Source organism: Arachis stenosperma, chromosome 3 (genome assembly GCF_014773155.1).
Source record: "Arachis stenosperma cultivar V10309 chromosome 3, arast.V10309.gnm1.PFL2, whole genome shotgun sequence".
Taxonomy (NCBI): Eukaryota; Viridiplantae; Streptophyta; class Magnoliopsida; order Fabales; family Fabaceae; genus Arachis; species Arachis stenosperma.
The window spans coordinates 168,779,743-168,805,373 of record NC_080379.1 but is presented as its reverse complement, the minus strand read 5'-3'; the positions used below and the strand labels follow the sequence as shown (position 1 = coordinate 168,805,373).

General features: G+C 32.1%; 4 protein-coding genes across 11 annotated transcripts; 1 reads left to right on the top strand and 3 right to left on the bottom strand.

The window, feature by feature from the left end:
• The first annotated feature begins 1,469 nt into the window (after positions 1-1,469).
• Positions 1,470-5,838, top strand: LOC130967918 (putative pentatricopeptide repeat-containing protein At2g02150). Of its 4 annotated transcripts, XM_057892970.1 has the most exons (4): positions 1,470-4,185; positions 4,290-4,454; positions 4,541-4,623; positions 5,360-5,838. In XM_057892970.1, the coding sequence occupies exon 1, from the start codon at positions 1,607-1,609 to the stop codon at positions 3,890-3,892; it is 2,286 nt and encodes a 761-aa protein (XP_057748953.1). In that variant the 5' UTR covers positions 1,470-1,606; the 3' UTR covers positions 3,893-4,185; positions 4,290-4,454; positions 4,541-4,623; positions 5,360-5,838. The 4 variants fall into 4 exon arrangements, with proteins under 4 accessions (XP_057748953.1, XP_057748951.1, XP_057748949.1 ...); XM_057892968.1 differs by lacking the exon at positions 4,541-4,623 and having other exon boundaries at positions 1,470-4,181; XM_057892966.1 differs by lacking the exon at positions 4,541-4,623.
• Positions 5,839-6,572: 734 nt separating this feature from the next.
• Positions 6,573-10,144, bottom strand: LOC130967497 (uncharacterized protein At2g02148). Of its 4 annotated transcripts, none has more exons than XM_057892382.1 (9): positions 10,010-10,144; positions 9,548-9,860; positions 9,347-9,449; positions 8,921-9,253; positions 8,652-8,814; positions 8,060-8,183; positions 7,722-7,778; positions 7,177-7,422; positions 6,573-6,942 (listed from the first exon to the last, which is right to left on the bottom strand). In XM_057892382.1, the coding sequence occupies exons 2-9, from the start codon at positions 9,719-9,721 to the stop codon at positions 6,841-6,843; spliced, it is 1,302 nt and encodes a 433-aa protein (XP_057748365.1). In that variant the 5' UTR covers positions 9,722-9,860; positions 10,010-10,144; the 3' UTR covers positions 6,573-6,840. The 4 variants fall into 4 exon arrangements, with proteins under 4 accessions (XP_057748365.1, XP_057748364.1, XP_057748366.1 ...); XM_057892383.1 differs by having other exon boundaries at positions 6,574-6,942; positions 9,548-9,722; positions 10,010-10,139; XM_057892380.1 differs by having other exon boundaries at positions 6,574-6,942; positions 9,548-9,731; positions 10,010-10,133.
• Positions 10,145-11,981: 1,837 nt separating this feature from the next.
• On the bottom strand, positions 11,982-15,921 carry LOC130969341 (probable CDP-diacylglycerol--inositol 3-phosphatidyltransferase 2). Of its 2 annotated transcripts, XM_057895014.1 has the most exons (12): positions 15,728-15,910; positions 15,448-15,481; positions 14,881-15,022; positions 14,420-14,504; positions 14,274-14,323; positions 13,827-13,866; positions 13,669-13,713; positions 13,512-13,577; positions 13,286-13,400; positions 13,128-13,184; positions 12,927-13,025; positions 11,982-12,303 (listed from the first exon to the last, which is right to left on the bottom strand). In XM_057895014.1, exons 3-12 carry the CDS (start codon positions 14,957-14,959, stop codon positions 12,244-12,246), a joined length of 696 nt encoding a protein of 231 aa, XP_057750997.1. In that variant the 5' UTR covers positions 14,960-15,022; positions 15,448-15,481; positions 15,728-15,910; the 3' UTR covers positions 11,982-12,243. The 2 variants fall into 2 exon arrangements, with proteins under 2 accessions (XP_057750997.1, XP_057750996.1); XM_057895013.1 differs by lacking the exon at positions 15,448-15,481 and having other exon boundaries at positions 11,983-12,303; positions 15,728-15,921.
• Positions 15,922-17,796: 1,875 nt separating this feature from the next.
• Positions 17,797-21,815, bottom strand: LOC130966312 (V-type proton ATPase subunit F-like). Its single transcript, XM_057891100.1, has 5 exons — positions 21,570-21,815; positions 20,995-21,063; positions 20,146-20,227; positions 19,521-19,603; positions 17,797-18,263 (listed from the first exon to the last, which is right to left on the bottom strand). The coding sequence occupies exons 2-5, from the start codon at positions 21,055-21,057 to the stop codon at positions 18,099-18,101; spliced, it is 393 nt and encodes a 130-aa protein (XP_057747083.1). The 5' UTR covers positions 21,058-21,063; positions 21,570-21,815; the 3' UTR covers positions 17,797-18,098.
• Between the last annotated feature and the right edge of the window lie 3,816 nt (positions 21,816-25,631).

Here is a 25,631-nt window from a genome sequence, read left to right as displayed (position 1 = left end):
GTTGAGTGGTCATCACTCGTCTGCTTAAACAAGTGTCAGATTTTATAATTTGTTTAGTCCATGCTTCTAAGATACTTCTTAACAAAATTTTCTGTTTCTAAAAGTTTCTTTTGGTTTTTGCTCCCCCCTTTTTATTATGGATGTGAATATATATCTCTGTGTTATTTTATAGGCATCTCCAATCTCCATTACCATCTCCTACATGTATAATGTAATGACTAATGAGACAACCTTTGTTACTTTATGTGCAATTATTATTCGTTTTCTAATGCAAAGTTCATAAGATTCGAGTAGTTGATGTAGAAAAAACGGTCAGACTCTAATTTGATGACCCTAATCATGTGGCTGCATGATGAGCCCATACAGCACTTCTCACTGGAGATTTTAATATCAGCCGTTCCTGGTTGTTTTAATTTTTTAATATTTATTTATTAAATTCTACTAAAAAATTAATAAAATATTTGTATAATATATATAACAGGTTATATGAGTTACTAAATAAATATCACCTAAAAATCACTAAACAATATTCATTCTCACATCAAATTTTTATATATAGGGTAAAATTTTAAGGATTTGTTATATTTACATCTTTTTACATAAGAGATCATATCAAATTTACATTTTAAGAAATCTATCGAAGATATGGTGTTTACATTTTTTTATATAATATATTTCTGTCATATCTATATTTTACAATTTATATATATGTTCGAAAAGAATTTATAAATTATATAAATATCAAATTTAAATAGTCAATATATATATATACATATATATATATAACAAATTTTGCTAAGAATGTAGGTTAAAATTATCAATTAAAATAATTTTATAAAAATATATAAAATTTAAATTTAATATAATTATTATACATTTAGTAAAATAAAAATTTAAAATTTTTCATTAATAATAATCTTAAAAACATATTGAGTGCTTTTAGAATATCATTTTTTATACTTTTAAAAAGTAAATTAATTAAAATTAATTGATAAAGCAAAATTGATATCATCTTAAAAATATGATATTATTTTAATAAAAAATTAATAAAATTTTAATACTTATATAATTATATTAATAAAATAATTAAAAATAATATAAAATTTTAATTAAATTAAGACTAAACATTATAAAGACGAATTTTATTTTTAATTTTTTATAACTATTTTATTTTTAATTTTAAATTATTATTTATAATATAATTATTTATGTGTTATTTTATAAAATAAAAAATAAAATTAAAATTACCAACAAAATATAACTCAAATAATATAATTTTTTTATATTTATTTAAAAATTACAAATTTAAATCTCACCCCAAACTTAAGAAAAAATTAAAATTAAAACTACCATAAAGATGCTCTAAACACATCTGATTTAAATTGGTTTATTAAATTTTCAGTTTAGTTGTATATTTTCAATTCACCACTTTTTTTTTCCGTCATTGTTCTTCTGCATCATAACATAAACCTCGCCAATCAGCATCTCCAATCATAAACCCTAAAAACGTTTCCCTCCTCACCGAATTCTCATCACCATCTCCATTACAATCAAAGCAATGAACTTCATTAAAGTGAGAACCCCAAAATGAGAAACCCAGCCGAAGATGCTGCTTTTCCTCCGCAACTTCTTCTACACCGGTCGCAGGGCCTCCCCTTCAGTAAGCTCCTTCTCTTTCTTCTTTAACCAAAACCCTACGCGCTCATTTCCTGTTATCTTCACTGCTTCAACCCCATCATCTCAAAATCCAAACTTTGCTTGCCCCGTCATCTGGTTCACCGGTTTTATGTGTGTTATCAGATACCCTTTTTCCTCAAAACCTTCTTTTGATGACATTGCTTCTGAATCAGTGCGTAGTTTCTTGCAACAACAGGATAGTCCTCTAATTGATAGAATCTTTGATTCTGCATTGGCACCGGTTTTGGTGCCTAAAATTTTGGAGAAGTTACAAGGGGACCCCGTATCAGCATTGAGGTTTTTCCAGTTGGCAGGGACTCGAACCGGGTTTCGCCACACTACAGAGTCTTATTGCATCCTGGCTCACATTTTGTTTCGTGAAAAATTTTATTTTGATGCAAAGAGAATCATCAGGGAGTGGATTTTGCTTAGGGGGGAGTTTCCGGGTTGTGATTTTTTTGATATGTTGTGGTTGACTAGGAATGTTTGTAGGTCAGGCTTTGGAGTTTTTGATACTTTGTTTAGTGTTTTTGTTGAGTTGGGAATGCTTGAGGAAGCTAGCCAATGCTTTTTGAAGATGGCAAACTTCAAGGTTTTGCCTAAGGTGCGTTCTTGTAATGAGCTTCTGCATAGACTTGCAAAGTCAGGCAAAGGGAAATCGTCAATGAATTTTTTCGAGGACATGCTTGGGGCCGGCCTTTCGCCCTCAGTTTATACATATAATATAGTGATAGGTTATTTAGCAAAAGAAGGGGAGTTACAAACTGCTAGGAATTTTTTCGAACTGATGAAACAGACAGGTCTTACACCAGACACAGTCACGTATAATTCTCTCATCGATGGGTATGGAAAGGTAGGTTGCTTAGCTGAGGCAATAAGTTTACTTGAGGAAATGAAAGATGCAGGATGTGAGCCGGATGTCATAACTTACAACTCTTTAATAAATTGTTGCTGTAAATATGAAAGAATTCCTCAAGCTTTTGAGTATTTGCATGAGATGAAGGAAAGAGGGCTAAGACCAAATGTTGTAACGTACAGTACTCTAATTGATGCATTTTGCAAGGCTGGCATGATGCTAGAAGCAATGAAATTTTTTGTTGACATGATACGTGTTGGTCTTCAACCCAATGAATTTACTTATACATCTCTGATTGATGCAAATTGTAAAATAGGTGATTTGGATGAAGCATTCAAACTGGCAAATGAGATGTTGCAGGCTGGACTTGATCTAAATGTCGTCACACACACTGCATTGCTGGATGGCCTCTGTGAAGATGGCAGAATGAAAGAAGCCGAGGAATTATTTAAGGCATTGTTGAAAGCTGGAGTGGCTCCTAATCAGCAAACCTATACTGCCCTTTTTCATGGATATATTAAGGCTAAGATGATAGAAAATGCCAAGGATATTTTAGAGGAAATGAACAAGAAAGACTTCAAACCAGATCTTTTGCTGTATGGAACCAGAATATGGAGCCTTTGCAGCCAGAATAAGATACAAGAATCTGAAGCCGTAATACGTGAGATGATGGAGTCTGGTCTGACTGCAAATAGTTATACACAAACAACCATTATGGATGGATATCTTAAAGCTGGGAAAACCACAGAAGCGGTAAATATTTTACATGAAATGCAGGAATCGGGTATCAAAGCAACAGTTGTAACATTTGGTGCTCTAATAGATGGTTTGTGCAAGAAGGGATTAGTTGAGCAGGCTGTTAATTACTTTGGATGCATGACTAGCATTGGTCTGCAACCGAATATAATGATTTATACTGCTCTAATTGATGGACTTTATAAAAATGGTTTTGTTGAAGCAGCCAATAAGCTGTTCAATGAAATGCTGGATAAGGGAATCAGTCCAGATAAATTAGTTTACACTGCTTTGATTGATGGGAACCTGAAGCAGGGAAATCCTCAAGAAGCTTTGAGAGTGCAAAATAGAATGGTGGAAATGGGTATGGAGTTAGACCTGCATGCTTATACTTCACTTGTCTCGGGTTTTTCTCGTTGTGGTCAATTACAGCAAGCTAAGTCATTTCTTTATGAGATGCTTGAAAAGGGCATCACTCCTGATGAGGTTCTTCTTATTTGTCTGCTGAGGAGATATTATCAGATAGGAGACATTAATGAAGCTAAGGCACTTCATAATGATATGATGTGTAGGGGACTAATTGCTTCGACTCTTGATATAAGTGTTCCCTCTGTGTGCACTTGAGAAGGCAAATGTATTTTACATAACTGGTTTCCAGTTCCCTATGTGAGGGGCCAAAGTTCAATGGTTTGATTGGAATGAATTTGGTTCTTCATTTTATAATGACAATGGCCAATTCCAATTGATGCATTTTCGAGGCACTCATTTTCTCATGATGACGTAAATCCTACAGTTTCTGAATCTTGCATTTCAGTGTTCATATATGAATGAGATTATCAAGCTTACCATGACATGATGCTTTCCTAATTTGAAGATATTTTATTTCCTTTGGTGCTTGATAAAGATTTTAATCGTAGGTATTAGACTTTGTTCTTATATATACTTAGATTTGCTATTTTCTTGCCAATTTATATATTTGATGGACTTCATTCATCTTATAGGCTCATTCATTCTGTTGCAGCGCAAACACTTTTAGGCCTGTTATGAAATTGAACTAGGCTTCTAGTCTCATTGACTCTCAAGAAGTGATCCTGCAAGAATTGTCAGAACAACAGATCACTTGCACAAAAGATGTAGAGGAGTTCAGTCATATTGGATGCTTTTCTTCACTGCATACATGCAGAAGGTGCTTGATACTTCTATTAGCATTTTAGTTAATATATTAATGTGAACACATCAAGTCTGGTAATTTACATTTAATTTCTTCATCAGATATTGGTGATGGTTTAGATTTCAAAGTTATAATACGAGCTGGAATAAATAGGTGAAGAATAAGACAGAAATACAAAGCTATGGTAAGAGCTGGAATAAATAGGTTAAATAGCTCTAAAGCTACAATAATAGCTGGAACCTGGAATAAATAGGTGAGTAATATAGCATATATGCTGTATTTACAAGAATTGGCGCCCATATTTCAGAATCAGAATTTAATCCTGAAAAGGGACCTGGGGAAGTAAGTCTCCTAAAAAGGGCACCCTCATTAAATAAAAATTTCATTGGTAGTTTTGCAATTATGACTGGAGTATTGTTTTACCATTTCTTGTCTTCTATTATGAAGTCAAAATCCGTGGACTGACTAGGAATTGACAACAGATAGCACAAGGACCAAACCTATTGAAATAGTGTAACATTATGGTATTGAAATTCACGAGTTTATATGCTAGTAATGGAGTATACATGCAAAGAGTTTATAAGCAGTTGTTGGTGCTTATTTTACTGAAATTGTTAATTGTTTTTCCTTTTATGGCTATGGCCTTCAAAAAGCTATTGTTTCCAAAAGTGCAACTACCTTTTTGATGAGTGCTGGTTTGCTGTACAGTTCTTTACTTCTGTAATCTGTTTGAATTGGCATTTTCTCCATCATAATTATGAATATAGATATTGTGAAGGAAAAACATATTTACTTGTGAAAATGTATGTCATACTGCATAAATAATATTCTGTGTTATGTGCGGTCCTTTTGATGCAATTTGTAAAACCACCTCTTTGTTTATGACAACAGGCTAATAAGAGGTTGTACTTTATCATCAGGTTGAAGCTGAGGAGCTTTTTTCAGTTTTCATGATCTTGTGTGTTATTCCTCCCAGTGAACATTTCATCTTAATGCCATGGATAGGCTTGGTTATACTGAAGTGAGTCAAAAGGGTCTCTTTCAATAAATTTGTGGTGGACCTTCCTAATGGATTGACTGATCAGGCTTCTCAGGTTCTCTTCCCAATCTTGTAACCTAGCAATCACACACAGTCACAACAGATTTCAGGTTCATAAAATTGCTGATTGGCCATTATAGGTAGATACATACATTTTTACATTTTTGTTTGAGAGTAGCATTGAAGAGGAGGATAGGTTGTTTCATTTAAATGGATTCATGATAGATACATAAATAGATAGAAACTTGGGAAAAGAGTTGTAACAAAGTTTTACAAGGTGCAACAGCAACACTATTGTAACAGCTATTTGTTTCTTTGTATATTGCATCATCATATAATGATAAATAATAATTTCATAGAATTTCTTGCCTCATTCAACATATGGATACAGTGACCCTGCAGGGAATGGTGATTTATATGGACTACAACTGACAATAATTTTATTCTAACAATAATGCGAATAATCGACACGGAAATAATAGATGGCATTAAATAGGATGGAAATGATGGTGGCCTGCGAGTAATAGACAAGTGGAGAGATAAGTGCAAACCTAAAAGCTATGTGGGACAATAATTATAGTTGAGCTCATGGTGGTCGGTTAATGATGTGCTATAGCATACCCTTAAATTAATACATGTGGAGCAGTATTAATTATGAAAACCATGGATGATATCAAATAATATTAGTATATTGAAATAATGATATATCTTCTATTAATTAAGAAATTGAAAGAACATTATGAGAATAATCTGGGATATAATTTGGAAGGAACAGTTATCCTCGTGAAAGGAAAATGTAAAAATGTATGTATCACCTTGGGTTGTAGTTTACTTTATATGGTTATGAAAAGTTATTGTTTAGTTAAAGAAAATTATCTAAAACGAATTTTTTGGGTCATCATCTCTTATATTTCTGTTCGAGCCGCCACGCTTGCTTCTGTTAAGCGATCTTTGAAACCATTTCAACAAACCAAATTTTTAGATTTCCAAACCAGTCAACATTGTTTATCACTGTACCATCTAATATCCATAGTAGTTTTTTCACTTTTTGATTGACGAAAACAACCAAAATAGAACTTCATAGAAGATAGAACTTGAACTGCTAAATCAGCAATAATTGCTAGAGTACACTTGGATTCTTTGTATGATAACTTGCCATTTTGTCATTTCTGAACATTCTGTTACAACTTACATCAAAAAGCCAAACCCAATACAGATATCTACAAAGATTTACTCGGATTACACCTATGAGCTATCAAGTGAAATCTGCACTCTTTTCTACCTATTAAGCTAACTACACTTGAAATGTAAAGATGCTACCAGTGATCAGCCCAAGTTTGTCAATGAACTAGCAAAACTTGTTCAGATTCCTAACCTCTTTGAACCACACTCAGAACAAAACTTGGATGTTTCCCTCAGATATGGAGCCCCACATTCATCACAATATTTTGCAGGGGTTGGTGGCTGCACCATAAGCAACATGATATAAATGAGCAAAATGATGATGAAGCACTTATCATGCTCAAGTATCTCAAAGATAATTTAGAAGCTGAGTAGTGAGTACTAGCCCAGACTCCAGCAATAAGATAAATTACACAGAATGACATGCATTAGTTTGTCTACTAGGTCTTGGAGGTGGAAAAAAGAAGTCGGAATTCTCATCTGATAAAAAGAAGTTTCACCATCAAATAAGCTTACCAGCATGTGCAAGCGTCCTCCAACATGGCCACCTGTGAGTGGTTGTAAGCAATTCATGTGTTGGGATATTGATGTTGGTTGGTGAGCATGAGATATTTCCGACAGGTGGGACGGCGGACCACTTTGATGGTTATGGGAATAGGGCCCTGCATGCGGACTTTGGTGCATAGCTTGATTGTTCTGGAGAACTGCGTGAAACTGAGGTTGATGTGGCAATGATTGCAAGTGATGTTTGGTCGGGGTTTGCTGTTGATTTTGTGGTCGGGAAAAAAAAGTTCCGATGTTATGTTGATGCTCCCATAAAATATATAAAAAAGAAGTGGCAAGGGAAAAAAAAAAAAAAAAGCCCTGAGAATCAAGATCCATCCAAGCACAACCAAAGCAACATGTAGCACAATCAAACTATAGTTTATATATGATACAAGAGAAGATACTTAAATTTAATGTAATAACCATCCAAAGAAAAGATACAGCAATCACCAACCATCTCATCTGAAGACAAAAGAACCAAATACCTACATACATATATATATATATTTACTTACTGAGCGAAATCCTTGATTAATAGTCAATGTAGAAGAATTGTCAGCTCCAGGGAAACTCTGTTAACAAGTCATAACCATGAAACACTAGTTAATGTTTGAATGTAAATAACTGCAGCAATTACAATTTATTCAATCTCTGAATTATCACACTCAACAGAATTAGTTTCATTACACAGCAATCAGTACCATAGTGGAAGCAGATGATAAAACACATCATGTTCAGAGCCAGAGCATGCTAGTTAGACATTGCAAACAAAAACAAAGTCGGAAGTTGCTTATATTTTTGGATATCTTACAAGGATCACTTTATTCACCAAAATGAGGCACATCATACTTACAGGGATATCAGGGATATTGGAAAGTGAAATTGATGCAGCACGCCGAAACTTGTGTCTTGGAGAATAAAATTTGTAGTCATCAGCTGAGATAGCTACTTCATTCCGACCTGTCAATCTCTTAAACCTAAAAACGATCAAAACAAATCAAACCAAGTGTGCACTCCCTGAAGGCTCAAACAAATGCTCATTCTTAAGTTGATCATTTTTCATATTAGACTTGTCAGCAGCTTCAGAATAAAGCAATAATCAACATTCAAAACAGTAGAAGCAAATTATCAGCAGACCCAACATCATCATAAATATACTTTCTTAAAATTGCAAAGAAAACCTACATTTCCTACAAGATAATGCCACCACGTGAATTTATCAATTTATTCTATTGCAATTGTTCTATACATCCAATTTTTAAAGGAATTAGAGTGAGGGAAGCACATTAATGCTTGAATGAACCAAAAACAGATATTCTGCTAAGGGAAAAACAAATATTATTATGCACTTTTACCTATATAAAACTTCACATCCAGGAAGGCCCCGGCGCAGTTAAAAGAATATAGAAGGAAAGACAAAATGAACACTACAACACTCAGCTTACCATTCAGCATCATCAATTGACATGGTATTTGGTTTCTCAACAACTTTCAAACCATTAACTACCACAAAACGAACTCGCTTCTCTTCTTGTATAACTAGTTCTGGGAACCTTGTCCTTGTTTCCATAGAAGTTGCCAATTCTCTTCTCTTATATGTACGCGGTCCTGTGAAGGAGCAACCCTTGTTAATTGCACAAAAGAGGGAGCTATCAACCAAATTTCTTCCGAATGCAAAGGGTAAAAGTTATTATAATAATTATTATCATTTAACCTTTTTTAGGAAACTTCTTAGCCAGTCTTCTATACAAACCACCAGCTGCTTCAAGGGCTACCCCAATCGTCTTCTCGCGAATACCATTCAAGGAAGCAAGCCTCATATTAACATCATTCACTAAAGTCTCATACATATTGGCCACATACATCAAAGGCAGAGCAAAATTCGGGTCCCCTTCATACTGTATCTCCCTGTTCCTTCTCTTATCCAGCTTGTCTTGGCCGGAATAATCAGCCTCTGAATCAGCCACTTCAATCACATGATCATCGATAAAATGATCCACAACTATTTGCAGAAACCTCGCCCTTGCTGTCTCTATAGGCGAAACATCTAACCTCAAAGTTGAGCTAAAATCAGTTCACCTCAAACTCAAGATTTCCACACAGAATCTAATTTAACAAACCAAAAGCTACATGATTTTACCCTCAATGGTTAAGATATCATAAGTGCCCCTGGAAGACTCATTAGTCTCCAAACTTGAGCGATCCTCGTCAAAACAACTCCTATGGGACTCGTTCATGCAGTCCTACAAGAATAGTGAGAAGAAACCGAATGAAAAGCTTTCTTATTTTTTATTCTTGAATGCAATGCAGAGAAAGTGAAGAAAAGTGGAGCAGCACTCACGACGGCAGCAGCAGAATCGTGTGTGGCGGGGTCCGCGGTGGGGGCGGCGATGTGGTCAATGGGGGAGGGTGCGGCGGTTCTGGCGTCAACAGCGTTGAGAACGTGGAGGGGACTCTCGATGAAGGAAGAGGGTGAATTGAGGTTGTAGTGCTGCACCGGAACCCTAGTCCCCATTCTGTATTTTCTTTTTCAATAATAATAATTAAGAATCAGTTTGAAGTGAAATGGAGGAGGTGGAAGAGATTGTGGTGGTGGTTGTTGTTGTGAATGAAGCAGTTGCTCATGCGTGTGCAGATGAAGGTGATGGTGATCACTGAAAATGGGTTGGAGAGAAGCCATGGAGAGAGAGAGAGAGAGAGAGAGAGAGAGAGAGAGAGGAGAGAGAGATTTAACGGCTATACGGAGGGAGAAGGAAAAAACAAAAAAGAAGGGAGGAGTCCAAAGCTGAGGTTGAGACCATACCTGAGGTTTCTGAAGCTCGAAGCAGTACCCAAGCCTAACTCCGATTCTCCGCTCCACAGTCCACCCAACCTTTACTTGTGGTTTTAGTGAGAGTTTTACACACACCCCCTGTTGACCCACCTCCTTAGCTCCTCCCCTCTTTCTGTTTCGGTTTTTTCCTTGCTATGTATAATGTAGATTAAATTATTGTTTTTATCTTAATTTTATTTGGAGTAAGTAATAAAGTTGTTTTTAATACTTATATTATTTTATTTAAATTTTTAATATTTTAAATTTTTTTAATATTGTTCTATGGTTAGAGATTCATTCACATAATTAATCGTAAGACAAAATTAACATAATTTTAAAATATTAAAAATTTAAATAGAACAAAAATATTAAAAACAAAAATAATATTTTATTCTTAAAAAAATGATCAAATCATATAAAAATAAAAGTAAATTTTAATTGAATAAATTGCATTATGAATTTAAGATTTTTATTCATCATAAAATATTTTTAGATTTATTAGTAGATAAATTTTTGAAAAAAATAAATATGATACATATATAATAAAGTATAAATTATACATTTTTATTTATAATGCATTGAACTTTTTTAATATTTAATTTAAATAAATTTTATTTTTAACTTAAAAATAAATTTTAATTTTATCCTTCAATAATATCAATTTTTTACGGTAGGTAGTTATTCAATTATTTTTTAATAATATCTAAATAAATTACATTTAATCGCATTACTTTCATTCTAAATAAATTTATCTTTTAAAATTTTACTCTTAAAAATTTTTACTCATCATGACATGTATATAGAATAATTAGTACATAAACTTGTGGAAAAAAAAAAGAATGTAGTACATATACAATAAAATATAAATTATACATTTTGTCTCTGATGTACCAAAATTTTTTAATGTTTAATTTAGTTAAATTTTATTTTTAATTTTATTCTTCAATAATATCAATTTTTTTACTGTAAATAATTAAGTCTCCAACGTTTCGCCCTATTTAAGTCTTTAACGTTTTAAAATTGTTTCAATTTTGTCTTGCCGTCAATTCTGTTAATAGATCACTAATAGCAGAACAACATTGAGACGATTTTGAAATATTAGGGATTTAAATAAAACGATTTAAATATTAGGAACAACTTTAAAACTTACTACAAATATTAGAGACAAAAATGATACATTATTCTATAATATATTTATTAGAGTTAATACTCAAAATAACTTCCTCACTGTCACTATCATCAATAATTCATCAATTTTGAAATATTGATGAGAGTGACTCTGAGGGATTGAAAGTGACGATTAGAGTGATAGAAATGCTGAAATGGTGGGTATTTGAAATTAGGATTTTTTATTGGGGTTAAAATTTCGAAAAAAAAATTTTGATTAATAGTTAATTATTCAAAATATGACGGGATAAAATTAAAACTATTTCATACGTTAAAGATAAAATTAAATCAAATTAACGTCAGAAATAATTTTAAAAAATTTCAGAAACGTTAGAATAAAAAGTATACTTTATTCTTAAAATATATTAAATTATACATATATTTGAATAAAAATACATAGTAAGTAAATCTAATGATTAATTTTAGTGTATAAATAATATTTTTATTAAATTATATATATAAATTATCTTTCCACTCCATAATTTTGCCAAATCCCCAAATTATCTCTGAACTTTCTAAGTTTATACACCAACAAATCCTAAGAAAAATTATTATTAAAGCTTACAATCAACTTTTCAAAAACTTTTGTTCCATTGTGTCCATCCAGTTCATGTTTGTCATGGATCATATTCTTAACTATAATATATCAGCAAAAAATTACTACAAAAATCAAACCAATGTGAAGTTGATTTTTTTAGGACTAAATTTAATATTAACTCGATATTAAGGATTCTAATTTTATTTTGTTTATTTTTTCTAAAACCTGAGAACCTTGCATCAAGTTAAAATGGGAAACTGTGAAAGGTGATTGGAGAAATGAGTACTCAAAAAAGTATCAAAAATGCAATGAACACCGTGTTATAAGAATTGCTTACAACCTGACAGCTTCTCTAATTCACCTCACCACTTCTCTATTTCTTTAATTACAAATAATTAAAATTAAAGGCAATCTAAACTCAACTACATTTACGATACTATTTCTGTATTAGTAGTCTAGTTACACTGAGCTCAAACTCGATAAATGCAAAGGCAAGAGATTCAAAGCTATGGATTGAACATCACTGCTTGTGTTTTTTGTCGATGTCATAAAGCACACATGCATCTGCTGCTGTCTTCAGCTGAAACAAGGGTTTTGTGGCAGATTTCAGGATTTAAACTAATTGACAACTAAAACATCAGAAGAGAAGCTTCACATATTCACATGCATGCTCGTTGGAATTGGAAATAAGTGCAAGTTAGAGAAATAAATCAATTCCAGAACTTTCTGTTTATGACTAGACTGATAACATCTAAACTATCTAGGTCAACTAGTAACTATTAATTTAAAACATTATCAGGTAAAGTTACTCACTCATGTTCATACATCTAAAGTTAAGCATGTGTGTTCTGAGGATAAACTAAACTTGCTAATAACTAAATATATGCTGCATCCAAATTACATTCAGATTATTGTCAATCCTAGATATTAACTTCAAGCCTACTGCAAAGTGCAAACTGAACCGATGTCAACATTTGCTACATGATACATAACTAAGACTTGATTGGACTCCACTTCGAAAATTTTGTACGGGCAAACCACAAAACCTGTTTACATGTGGTGGTAGAAAGAATTTTTTTGAAAACTTTTGAAACCTCCAAATCTTCCATAATTGCGATGCTTAAAAGAATATTCCAAACCAAACAACATAAAAAAATTTCAACCACCATATGAATATCTTGCATAAATGAATCATATACAAACCTGAATGACATTGGTAAGCTGCTTGATTGTGCATCCAACTAAACTTGTTGCGATTAGAAAAGAGAGTATTGATATCTTTTGCAGATTTGTTGCTAAAACCTGAAATAAAATAAAAGACAATTGAGAACAGATGATCTAAGAGAACCTTCTAGTCATCCTAAGATAGTCTAACAACATTTATGAGTCACTGAGAGCACTTACATCCATCAATTTCTCTGTATGATTCTCCGAAAGATAAAACAGGATTAAGTAAAGAACCTGCAGAATATAAAGGATAAGAACAAAAAATATAATTAAAAACATTTTTCACAGAAGTTAAATAAAATAAATAAATTTCAAGGAGACAGTATTACAGTTACCTCACATGAGACACAACAGTAAGCCATAAACATCCTATTGCCATAGTATAACCTGAAAAGCCAGTTACTACTGTCTTTTACATCTTTATGACTAGCCTTGCCCATCAAGAAAGTGCTGCATTTAAAATAAAACACAGCTAAAGAACTCCATCAAATCAAACCTGCAAATGCAGAATCATAAAATTTGCATAGAGGGGGGGAAAAGCACAAAGTTTACATGCATTACCTGTACATTTGAAGCCAGTGGCTAGCAATATCTAAAGCTAGCAAGGACAAGAAGACTAAGCCAGGCCTTTACACAAATTCACCATAAAAGTCAGGTTTACAAGCCCATGCTTAAATGACAGCAAATGATGAACAGTTAAAAAGGAGAAAACTCTTACTTGTAAACTTGGGAAAGAACAACAAGTAGACAAGCAGTGCTAATTCTGATATTAAGAAAGCCGCATTAATTCAAATAACACAAAAATCAAACAATGTAAAGAACTATAACAACACATTCTTTGGCTTGAGAGAGAGAGAGAGAGAGAGAGAGAGAAACCTGTCCGTAACCATGTCCAGAACAGCTCCGAAGGTTGACACTGAATCAAGAAAACAAGATTGCTATTTAATTATTTATTTATTATATAGAATAATTACCTTTTTAAACAAGTTACTAAAGAGGAAATGCTGTCCCATTCCATGGTTAAGGCATGCCACGAAGCCCCCAAGTCTTTTTGAACCTAATATCTTCTAAAACAATGTCTAATCATACCAGTTCAGCCAAACTTTATACTTATGGCATATATCACCCCTCCTTTTTCTTTCTTGCCTAAAGGCTAAACAATGTACAGGACAAACAGTCAACACTAATACCATCATATGAGCAAAACAAATTGTAATGACCTTCTCAATTAACTAGAACAAGAAAGAGATAATGTGTACATAACACTCCTCAAAGAATTATATAACAGAAAAAAATTGGTATGACCACTACAGGAAATTATACCCTGATTGAATTTGCGAGCAGCCCAGCCATCCACAGCATCACATACAAAGCTGACAACAGAAAATAGCTAGATTACGCTTCAGATCCCATAGCATTAAAGAAGAGAAGGTTCAAAACTAGAAAAAGTGCATAAAATTGTACCCCACCTGAAAAAATAGAGAATAGAGAACAATATTTTGTTTGTAAAACATACGTGGAAAGCAAAGCAGTTTAAAAGAACCCGGGTATATCCTGCATCATCACACACTTGGTAAATATAGTGTACCCATTATGAATTACAAACAGCAGACTCTAGACATGAGATAAATTTGTTTAACTCTATTGCCCTTGAGTAACATCCTTTTGCTTGAAAATTCAGTTGCAAACACATGGTACAATCCAATTAAGCCCCAAGGAAAGGTTGTCGAGGATTTATGTTTTCCAAAAACCAAATGAGGCAAAGGTTGTAAGTGTAGATTTTCCGCAATATTCTGCTGGTGAGTCCTTTATCGAAGTTGAATGACTCCCATAATTTTAATCAACTTAACAAGCATTGAAACATATTTTTCTTCAATATGTAATTATGCATGAGAGAACAAAACATAGTATAGAATAATCAAATACCCACCTATGATATTAGGAATATAAAGGTACACAGACAATTTATTAGGTTTTGATCCAGGTTTTGGTCCAGGTTTCTTGGCCATTGAAGCTTCTTTGTATTGTAAAGTTGAATAAAGAGTATAGGATTGGCAAAATCAGATATACACCTGTATATACATGAACATGATGCAAAAGTCAACCATATTAGAACATAGCTATTCATTCAAAGACAGATTAAAAAAGGAAACAAAATCATTTCATAGACCAACACATCAATTTATCACATAATAAACTTTCTCAAATCGTAGGTTTATTATCTCCAAAAATCTCAAAAACCAAATCGAAGATTATAATAATTATTAGCTCAAACTTACCACTGGTGGAAAATCTTACAAAAGACAAATCAGAAATTGCTGGCAAACAAGTAAAGTGCCCTACCATTCCCTTTCTATGATACACGAAACTTAAAATGCAAGAGATTCACGAGAACTCAAACTCTATATCTAAACGCAAATGGAAACCAGAGGAAAAGGAACAACGTAGTTGAAAGGAGTAGAAGATGGAAGAAAAGGAAGAGCAAGAATTAGGATACCGGCGAGAGTGTATGGCGGAGGAATGATATGGAGCTGTACGGAGCAACGACAGTTAGAGTGGCGAAACGGGCGAAGTGAGCAACATAGATTGTTCCGATTAACAAAAAAATGACGCCAAAATAATTATTATCTTAATAAACTGAGAAACAGAATGCCAATTGGAGAACGCTAAACGAAAAATTGTGGAAGAGCTTCAAAGCACAACCAGCATCAACATCAGAAGAACAAAACCGAGAAAAAAAATATTGCAGCTCAGAGTAAATGAGAATTAGAACTCACTGGAAGGCCGGTAACTCGACGGCTGATGCGACGGAAAAGTTGAGAGGCGTAAGGCGGCGCAAGGCCAATGGCAACGGTTGGCGGATGGCGACGGAGGTAGGATGGTGCCTGGGGTGGTTGGGACAACCGATTAATGCGCTATTACTCCAATGACCAAGGTATGCATTCGATTTTGGTCTTTTCTGTAATTATTTTCAAAGTTAAGGCTTATTGGTTTTTGTTAATGTATTTGAATATAAAAATATGTGTCATATAATTAATTTTAATTTATATTTTATATTTTAATATATATTTTATATGTGATTGATTTTTTTTTATATATATAATATAATTATAATAGAGTAATCTGATTATCGACCTTTTTTAAGATGTGTGTGCAAAATTTTAAAATAAAAAATAATTATAATTAAATATTTGTGGCAGGTGCAAATCGCAAAGTATATATTTGTATGAAGTATAGTGCAACAATTTAGATTATTACAGAAAACGTCTCTCTCTTTTTTTTTTTATACTAATTACTAATAAGAGAGATTAAAAAGGAGATTTAAGTTTTAATTCTGCCTGTGTAATGAAAAACAAATTCTTAACTTCATTAATGAGGTCTAAAATTCAAATATAGAAGATTTAGTGATGTTCGGATTATTTCAAAAACTTAAATTAGTTAGATACTAATTGGTCAAAAGAACAGCAGCTCTATTAATTATAAAAAGAAGATTGTAAAAATTATTGTATTCATAAAATAAAAACATAGACATTATAGAAGAGACTAAATTACTTAAACTTAAAAAAATATATTTGTACGAGAAATTTTATTAAAAAAACAAATTTAGAATTAAATGGTTGAAGGAAGGAGACTAAAATATAAACTTCTTCCATCAAAAATTTAAATTTAGAATCAAAAGAAATAAAATATGGTATCTATGGAGGGATAATGAGGATATAGCAACAACCAATGCTAATATTGTTAAGGTTGCTGAGGACTACTTTAAGAGTATTTCATATCTTCCAATCAGACGAATCCTGGACCTTTTTTCACAGATTTCGAGCCTAAAGTTATAACTAACATGAACCGTACGCTCAAAAGACTTGTTTTTTTGGAAAAAGTAAAAAGAACTACTTATACTATCCACCCTCAAAGTACACCGGGAGAGGATGGTATAATGGCTAAATTCTTCCAATTCTACTAGGATATAGTGGGAGAAGACATGTTCCGAACTATAAGAAATTTCTTTGCTGAATGTAAAATTTTAAAAAGTTTTAACCACACCAATATCTGTCTTATGCCAAAGGTCCCAGCTGCGAGCAATATGACTCAGATAAGACCTATCAGTTTGTCTTCTGTTGTCTACAAAATCATTTCAAAGTTGCTGGTCCACAGATTCCCAAGGTGTATGAACAAGGTAATTAACCCTACACAGAGTACATTCTTGAAAGGTAGACTTATTTCTGATAACATTTTTATATATAGCACACGAATGTAAGCACTACCTTAAATAAAAGAAGCGAGACTAGAAATACGAAATGATACTCAAACTTGATATGAGTAAAACCTTTGATAGAGTAGAGTGGCATTTTCTGTAGTTTATTGTAGAGAAATTGGATTTTGAATCAAAATTCTTTAACTAGGTTCGTGAATTGATGACAACCGTTTCTTACTTTATTATTGTGGAAAGTGAACCCTATGATTTTTTTTTTAAAATCAAATAGAGGCCTCCGTCAAAGTGACCATTTATTCCCTTTTCTTTTTTTGTTATGTGCAGATAAACTTTCTTTCTTATTACAATTTCATTTAAAAAATTTAGATAAACAAAAAATGTCCAACTATCAATTATTTGCTATTTGGTGTGATTCTATTCTATTCGGTAAAACCTTAGAAAATAATTGTTTCTATTCTAGAATTATTGAAATCTTATGAGAGTTTAGTGGGCAAAGAGTTAATTTTAATAAATTGACCCTGTTTTTTAGTAATAGCACTCCAGTGCCAATTAAAACCTCCTTGGCAGTCCATCTAAATATTTCTTACATAGATGTACAGGAAAAATAGTTAGGTCTATATTTTGTTTGGGAGATCATCCACAAAATTTTACCGTCATATCTTAAATCAGAACTCTATATCTTAACATTTAATCAAACTTAGACCATCTTCAAACTTCTCATAAGCACATCTTTCATCTGAGCCTGTTCATGACACCACAAAATATTTGCCCATCCTTATATTCCATGACAGGGCTTGACTTATCACCAGAAAGTAAAATGAAAAACAAATTAAAATTAAGCTATAGTAACACATGAATCTTACCAATTGATTATTAACCATATGGTACATGAAAAACAAAAAATATAAGCTGCTGCTGCAACCAAAAGGGAGAATTTAGCGTCTCCCAGATGCCACTGACTCGGCAGAAAAGAGATACTTTACTCGGGAAAGAACTGAATCATGTGAAGGATCATAAGGATGGTCTTTGGAAGGGATTTCCAGAATTGCAGGAACAGGCTTATTATAACTGTCAACCAGAAACCTTATCATATTTGCAACCTGCACAGTGAAAATGTGTTAGATCTTCCCAGTGTGATCAAAATGGAGAAATAAAAGGGGCGAAAAAAAAAAAAAAGGCTAGTCATAAGTCATAACTCATAACCCAAGCTCATAAGCAAAATTCAAGTGATTAAGGTGGCCAAACAATGAGCAAATGCCATTGAATACATTTTGAATCTATGGTTGAATGAAATTAAAAAAATGGATGGAACTAACAATAACAGTAACTGTGCGAAACCAGGTTAATTAGGTATTTAAACCCATGGGAAAGACTTATGAAAAGCAGGAAAACGGCATAGATAGTGTCACTTTGGTCAACAACAACAACAACAACAACAACAGAGCCTTGTTCCACTAAGTGGGGTCGGCTATATGAATCAAACGACGTCATTGTGCTCTGTCATGTATCATGTCTACAGAGAGACCGTTTACATGTAGATCTCGTTTGACCACCTCATGGATGGTCTTCTTAGGTCTTCCTCTGCCTTTCGCCCTTTGTCCATCTTCCATCTCATCCACCCTCCTGACTGGATGTTCTATCGGTCTTCTTCTCACATGTCCAAACCACCTGAGACGCGATTCAACCATCTTTGCCACAATGGGTGCTACTCCAACTCTCTCCCTTATATATTCATTCCTTATTTTATCCAATCGCGTATGACCACTCATCCATCTCAACATCTTCATCTCTGCCACACTCAGCTTATGTTCGTGCTCCCCTTTAGCCGCCCAACACTCCGTACCATACAACATAGCCGGTCTTATAGCGGTGCGATAGAATTTACCTTTAAGTTTTAAAGGCACTTTTTTGTCGCATATAAAACTAGATGCACTCCGCCATTTTGACCAACCTGCTTGGATCCTATGATTTACATCCTGTTCAATCTCTCCATTATCATGTATGATGCACCCAAGATACTTAAAACTTTTAACTTTTCTTAGGATGTTTTCTCCAATCTTCACCTCTATATTGGGGTTTTTCCTTCTCAGACTGAACTTACATTCCATATATTTCGTCTTGCTACGACTTATGCGCAGACCATACATTTCTAAAGCTTCTCTCCATAACTCCAATTTCTTATTTAAGTCTTCCCTTGACTCTCCCATAAAGACGATATCATCGGCAAAAAGCATGCACCATGATGTATAGCATTATTCATTGGGAAAATTGTTCAACCAAAAGCTCGTGTGTAAGTTTTGAAAACCTGCTGCAATGCATAAAATATAGGATTTCTCATAAAAGAAGATATGACTTACATATTGGCTAATCAGCACAATTGCAATATCCTCCCTTGTTGTGAATTCTTTGAATGCATCCTCAATTTGTTTGACAGTTGTTTCTGGAAACGAACCAAAGTGGTGAAACATAAACTTGGGTAAAATCAACCTGATTTAAAATTGATCATAAAGAAAGTAGGAAACCCCAACACAAAAAAAAAAAAAAAAAAAAAAAGACGCACACAACAAAACCTGAAAAAAGAAAAAAAGGTTTGATGCTTTCTTCTGTATTTTCTTCCTAATCTAGTTACAGGATATCTCCTACTAGTTAAATTGTACATAGTGAAGTGATTTTCTATCAATAAAATTATTATAAATAAGGGTTCATAAGAAGATAGGCTTTGCTTTTTTTTTTTTTAAGGATTTAAGGAAGAAATTCATCTAGCTGAACACAAGGGCAAAATAATTAAAAGTGTTATACAAAGCATAGCTTTCCAACTTCTCAAAGTGTCTCAGTGGGAAAGTCCTTTACAAAGATCATGAACTTTACACAAGCTATATTTTATAAGGTATCTATATACTAGAATCTAGAGTTAAGTTAAACAGGTAGGAAGTCACTTCACCATGCACAAAGAACAATGTAAAATATAGTTCCATCACATACTTGAATCCACAATGAGGTAATTTGTCTTCCTACGGATGTCAACGTTTCCCACTCCAGCCAACAGAAATCCAACAACAGTATCCTGTGTAAAATGTATTAGCCATCATAAACATGCAGGTTTCATAGAAGGGGAGAAAATAAGCTTAAATATTAAAATACAATTTGACCCCTTCACACATCTTATGGCTTGTTTCCTCATATACACTAGCACCTTCAATCCACTGATTTTTTAATCAGTCTGAAGTCTGAACCATTCAACCAAGTCATATGCCTAACCATTCAACCATTCTTATACCTTTTGTTGTTATATACTAGGAACAACATATTTTGTTATTTAATTTGCAGCGGTGCAAAATCATTTTATACAAATGGTAAAAAAGATCTCAAAATATCGTGGAAACTCTTGTCGCAGACCTATAAACATATAATCAGGGTGATGAGTGATGACACTTAGAGAAAGACAACTAGAAAAACCCATCTTTGTTGTATCAATCAGCGTGAATGGGCCCTAATATACACATTTACTTCAATTGCTAACTTTTAGGCAATATGACCAGAATTCACAAGAAAACATGTATATGACATAAATTAGTCAGCATTCATGTTATTTAGAGATGAGAACGTTGAAGTTCACACACAGGCATACCATTTTCTCAGTTACAACTTGCAAACTGAAATAATAAGTTAGAGGAAGTGAATTCTACGTGTCAGCCAATAGGCTCGATAGCTATTTCAACCTTCACAACAGAAAATTTAATAATGTTTAGGAGAAATCTAAAAGGCATGCAACTTGAACAAGAACATAGCAGTTGTTATAAGGAAGAATGCGAGGCATTGCTACAGTTTTACCTCATCTGCAATCATGGCAATAAGAGCTGAGTTTTTTGTAGGAATTTGAGCTCTGTTAGCCATTGGGGCCTGAAGATGACAAACAAGAAAAGATGGAGATACTCTCAAATAGCAATAGTTTATTAGACACAGAGTACTTAGTATTGAACAATAACATGCAATTCATTCATAAAACATGTTATGCATAACAATATCATATTATACGATCATCACTGTGAGCCAATTTGGCATGCCTTTAAAACTTGGATGGAATCTTCAACAATAGTTTTTTCATATAGATTAAAAATCCTCAATGTATTTTGTAATTCTCAGTCAATCAGTGCTTTTGAACAACAACAACAGATCTTACACGTGAGACATTTTGATCCTTAACTAGGTCATTTTTCTCTCAATAACAAACAGGGAAGCCAAAATAAATATGATCTATAATAAACTGAGAAACAGAATGCGAAGTGGAGAACCCTAAACGAAATATTGTGGAAGATCGAAGCACAACCAGCAATCCAGCATCAACATCAGAATAACTACACCGCAAAAAAAACTTCAGCTCAGAATAAAGGAAAATTAGAACGAACCAGATCGGAAGGCCGGTAATTGGACGGTTGATGCGACAGAAAAGTTGAGAGGCGTACGGCGGCGCAAGGCCAACAGCAACGGTTGGCGACGGAGGTAGGAAGGTGCGCGGGTGGTTTGGACTTTGGAGCAACGATTAATGCGCTATTCCTATAATGACCTCTCTTTCTCCAAGATGATCAGTCCAAAATTATGCATGTCAATTTGGTTTTTGAAATTTTTAACTTCTATTATTTTTTGGGGTTTAATGTTGATGTATGCCAGTTTAGCGAGAGCTTTCCAATTTCCATTATTATTGAGACATATATGATGGATTTTTTATTTTCATAAATAAAATAAATGTAATAATTATTAAAATTGTTATAAAATAAATAAATAAAGAAGATATAATAAATATAAAAAATGTAAATAAAAGATTCTAGTATTAATATTTATTACTATAATTATTTTACTATAATAATAGAAGTAATTAATAGGGCAATTTACATATTTAAATAAAACCAGAGAAACCTTTACCCAAATACACAAATCAGAAAGTTGTTACGTGCTTGTGCAAAATGCATTATTATGTAAGCCGTGGGAGCCAACCACGGTTTTTTATTTGTACATAAACCGTAGCTGGCAGGGAGGTTTTATGGAAGGAAAAGTTTGGCTGTAAACCGTGGCCACCAACCACGGATTAGGAAAGAAAAGTGTTAGGCATAAACCGTGGGTGGCTACCACGGTTTATGAGGAATTTTGCGTTAAATGTAAAACCTCCTAGGCTCCCACGGTTTAAGTTTATATGTATATATATATACATAATCCGTTGATGCTCAACAGGGTGGGAGGATTTGCTCAGGTTTGAGTGATGGAGTCATGGAGGATTTTACATATATTTTTAAAATATAATATAGATACATTTTTAATTATATTAATAAGACGATTAATTTACGTCTGAATTTACAATATAAGAGTAACTTTTGTGAAACACGTTGAAAAGGATAAAAGTATGTTTCAGTATTTTGAACGATGTTCTTTGATGTTTGACAACTTTTTTTTGAACGTCAACTTGATTTTACATCCCAAAAGCTCGTTCATTAGAAGCAAAAAATTATAGCTTCTGCATTTACTCAACCCACGTTGCTTGTTATTATTGATTTTTCCATAATTTTTTTTAAATAAATGCTAAGAATATTAAAATAATTATTCTAATTTTTATGCACTGTTTACTATTTTAATTTTTTATAATATGTATTATTGCTCCTATTAAAAATGATAAATTAAATAAAAAATTAATTATAAATAATAATAAAAATTTAACTTGTAAAAATTAGAACCTAAAATAATAATAAAAATAAAATTATTAAAAATACTTGAAAAGAGTACTAAAATATGTTATTTTATATATTATTTTTAATTTAATAAATAAATATTACTTTTTACTTAAAAAAATATTTAAAAAGTTGTCCATTTTTATATGTTATTTTTTATTTTATCAATAAATATTAATTTTTATTATAATAATAAAAAATTATAATATACTAAAATAGAATACTATAAAAAAATACTATATAAAAGATACTAAAAAATATAAAAAAGTTAAATATATTTAAAAAAATAATATTTTAATTTAATATTATATTTTTTAGTAATTAATTAATTATTTATCTAGAAGTGATTTTAACTAATATTATCCAAACAATATTTATTTTATCAAAATCAATTTTAGTAAAATTTTAAGTGTGTGTTTTGATTCACGTTGGGGGAACTGGAGTTCGAATGGAAGTGATTTTGTAGAATTGATTTTGGGTAGAAGTGAGTTTGTGCCAACATGCATGATTTATGTTTGGCAAATTTTACTAAAATTGATTTTGATAAAATAAATATTGTTTGGATAATATTAGTTAAAATCACTTCTTGATAAATAATTAATATTTATAGTATTTTTTTATAGTACTCTATTTTAGTATATTATAATTTTTTATTATTATAATAAAAATTAATATTTATTGATAAAATTAAAAATAACATATAAAAATGGACAACTTTTTAAGTATTTTTTTAAGTAAAAAGTAATATTTATTTATTAAATTAAAAATAATATATAAAATAACATATTTTAGTACTCTTTTCAAGTACTTTTAATAATTTTATTTTTATTATTATTTTAGGTTCTAATTTTTTACAAGTTAGATTTTTATTATTATTTATAATTAATTTTTTATTTAATTTATCATTTCTAATAGGAGCAATAATATATATTATAAAAAATTAAAATAGTAAACAGTGCATAAAAATTAGAATAATTATTTTAATATTCTTAGCATTTATTTAGAAAAAATTATGGAAAAACCAATAATAACAAGCAACAACGTACACATGGGTTGAGTAAATGCAGAAGTTATAATTTTTTGCTTTCTAATGAACGAGTTTTTGGGATGGAGAATCAAGTTGGCGTTAAAAAAAAAAGCTGTCAAATATCAAAGAACATCGTTCAAAGTACTGAAACACACTTTTATCATCTTCAACGTATTTCACAAAAGTTACTCTTATATTGTGAATTCAGACGTAAATTAATCGTCTTATTAATATAATTAAAAATGTATCTATATTATATTTTAAAAATATATGTAAAAATGTATCTCTCATACAGGTTGAATCTCACCCACATATATATAGATATTCCCTCCTCATAAACCGTTGGAGGCTACAAGGGTTTATGCCAATTACCTTTCCTTCATAAACCGTTGCTGCCAGCAAGGTTTTATGAAGATTTTCTTACATTCATAAACCGTGGTAGCCTACCACGGTTTATGATCATTTTGTTTCAACACGTAATCCGTTTCTGCCAGTCACGGTTTATGTACAAATCAGAAACCGTGGTTGGCTCCCACGGTTTACATAATAATGCATTTTACACAAATACGTAACAATTTTTTGATTTGTGTATTTAGGTAAAGGTTTATCTGATTTTATTTAAATATGTAAATTGCCCTAATTAATATATCAATCCCGCTATATTACCAACAGCATTTCTACCAATTTTTGCCAACTCTTACTTATAACTGTGTTTAATGGAAGTGTTTTTGTGGATGTGTCTAATAAAAATATTTTTTTATTGCTATATTTAATAGAAGTGTCTTTATAGATATATTTTCTAGATGTGTCTTTTTATATATGTGTTTAAAATATAATAATTAATTATTATTACCAATAAATTGATAGATAATATGTTGGTACCCTATACTTCTCCTTAATATATTTAATATATATATATATATATATATATATATATATATATATATATATATATATTTCAACTTAAAACTCAGAGAAGATATAGAAAGAAAAGGAATTTTTATTTGTTATTGTAGTGTATGTATGTACAATTATGCCTCACTATTTATAGACGGGAAATGTTTACATTTTCAAACTTCTTTAATGTAATTCATTTTTGAAAATGTGTGAGCCGTCGATAATGAATGGGCATCCACATCATAATCTTTATCATAATACTCCTTTTTGGATGACCATTCAGAATTATGCCTCGTTAAAATTTTACTAAAGAAAAATCCAATGGAGAAAAAATTTTAGTGAAGGAAAAAGAGTACAAAATTCTTTGTGATGGGGACCGTCTCATTAAAAATCTTGTCAAGAAAAATCCAATGGGAAAAAACCTGACAAAGAAAAAAAGAGTACAGTTTTCCCCTCTTGTCGATATCATTTAATGTCTCAAAATCGGCGTATCTCAATCTCATGTACCAATCTTTCAAAGGAGGATTTTGGGAGTGGCTTTGTGAATAAGTCTGCCAGATTGTCACTTGAATTGATCTATTGGACATCAATTGTCCCTTGATTTTCAATATCATGAGTGAAGAAGAATTTGGGAGAAATATGTTTTGTTCTATCACCTTTAATGTATCCACCTTTAAGTTGAGCAATGCATGCTGTATTATCTTCAAACAAGACCATTGGAGCTATCTTATAGTCAATTAGTCCACATGATGACAGAATATATTGAATCAAACTCTTGAGCCAAAAACACTCGCGACTTGCTTCATATATTGCTAGTATTTCAGCAT

Excerpts from the sequence above, each read along its gene's own strand:
- LOC130967918 (XM_057892968.1), top strand. The coding sequence starts at position 1,607 with ATGCTGCTTTTCCTCCGCAACTTCTTCTACACCGGTCGCAGGGCCTCC.
- LOC130967497 (XM_057892382.1), bottom strand. The coding sequence starts at position 9,721 with ATGGGGACTAGGGTTCCGGTGCAGCACTACAACCTCAATTCACCCTCT. Across the intron at positions 8,815-8,920 it reads TAAGAAGTTTCCTAAAAAAG|GACCGCGTACATATAAGAGA; the intron begins GTTAAATGATAA and ends GCTCCTTCACAG. Across the intron at positions 8,184-8,651 it reads TCAATTGATGATGCTGAATG|GTTTAAGAGATTGACAGGTC; the intron begins GTAAGCTGAGTG and ends GATCGTTTTTAG.
- LOC130969341 (XM_057895013.1), bottom strand. The coding sequence starts at position 14,959 with ATGGCCAAGAAACCTGGACCAAAACCTGGATCAAAACCTAATAAATTG. Across the intron at positions 13,867-14,273 it reads TGCTCGCAAATTCAATCAGG|TGTCAACCTTCGGAGCTGTT; the intron begins GTATAATTTCCT and ends TTCTTGATTCAG. Across the intron at positions 13,401-13,511 it reads CACTGGCTTCAAATGTACAG|CACTTTCTTGATGGGCAAGG; the intron begins GTAATGCATGTA and ends TTTTAAATGCAG.
- LOC130966312 (XM_057891100.1), bottom strand. The coding sequence starts at position 21,057 with ATGGCTAACAGAGCTCAAATTCCTACAAAAAACTCAGCTCTTATTGCC. Across the intron at positions 20,228-20,994 it reads TTGCCATGATTGCAGATGAG|GATACTGTTGTTGGATTTCT; the intron begins GTAAAACTGTAG and ends CATTTTACACAG. Across the intron at positions 19,604-20,145 it reads TTACCTCATTGTGGATTCAA|AAACAACTGTCAAACAAATT; the intron begins GTATGTGATGGA and ends GTTCGTTTCCAG.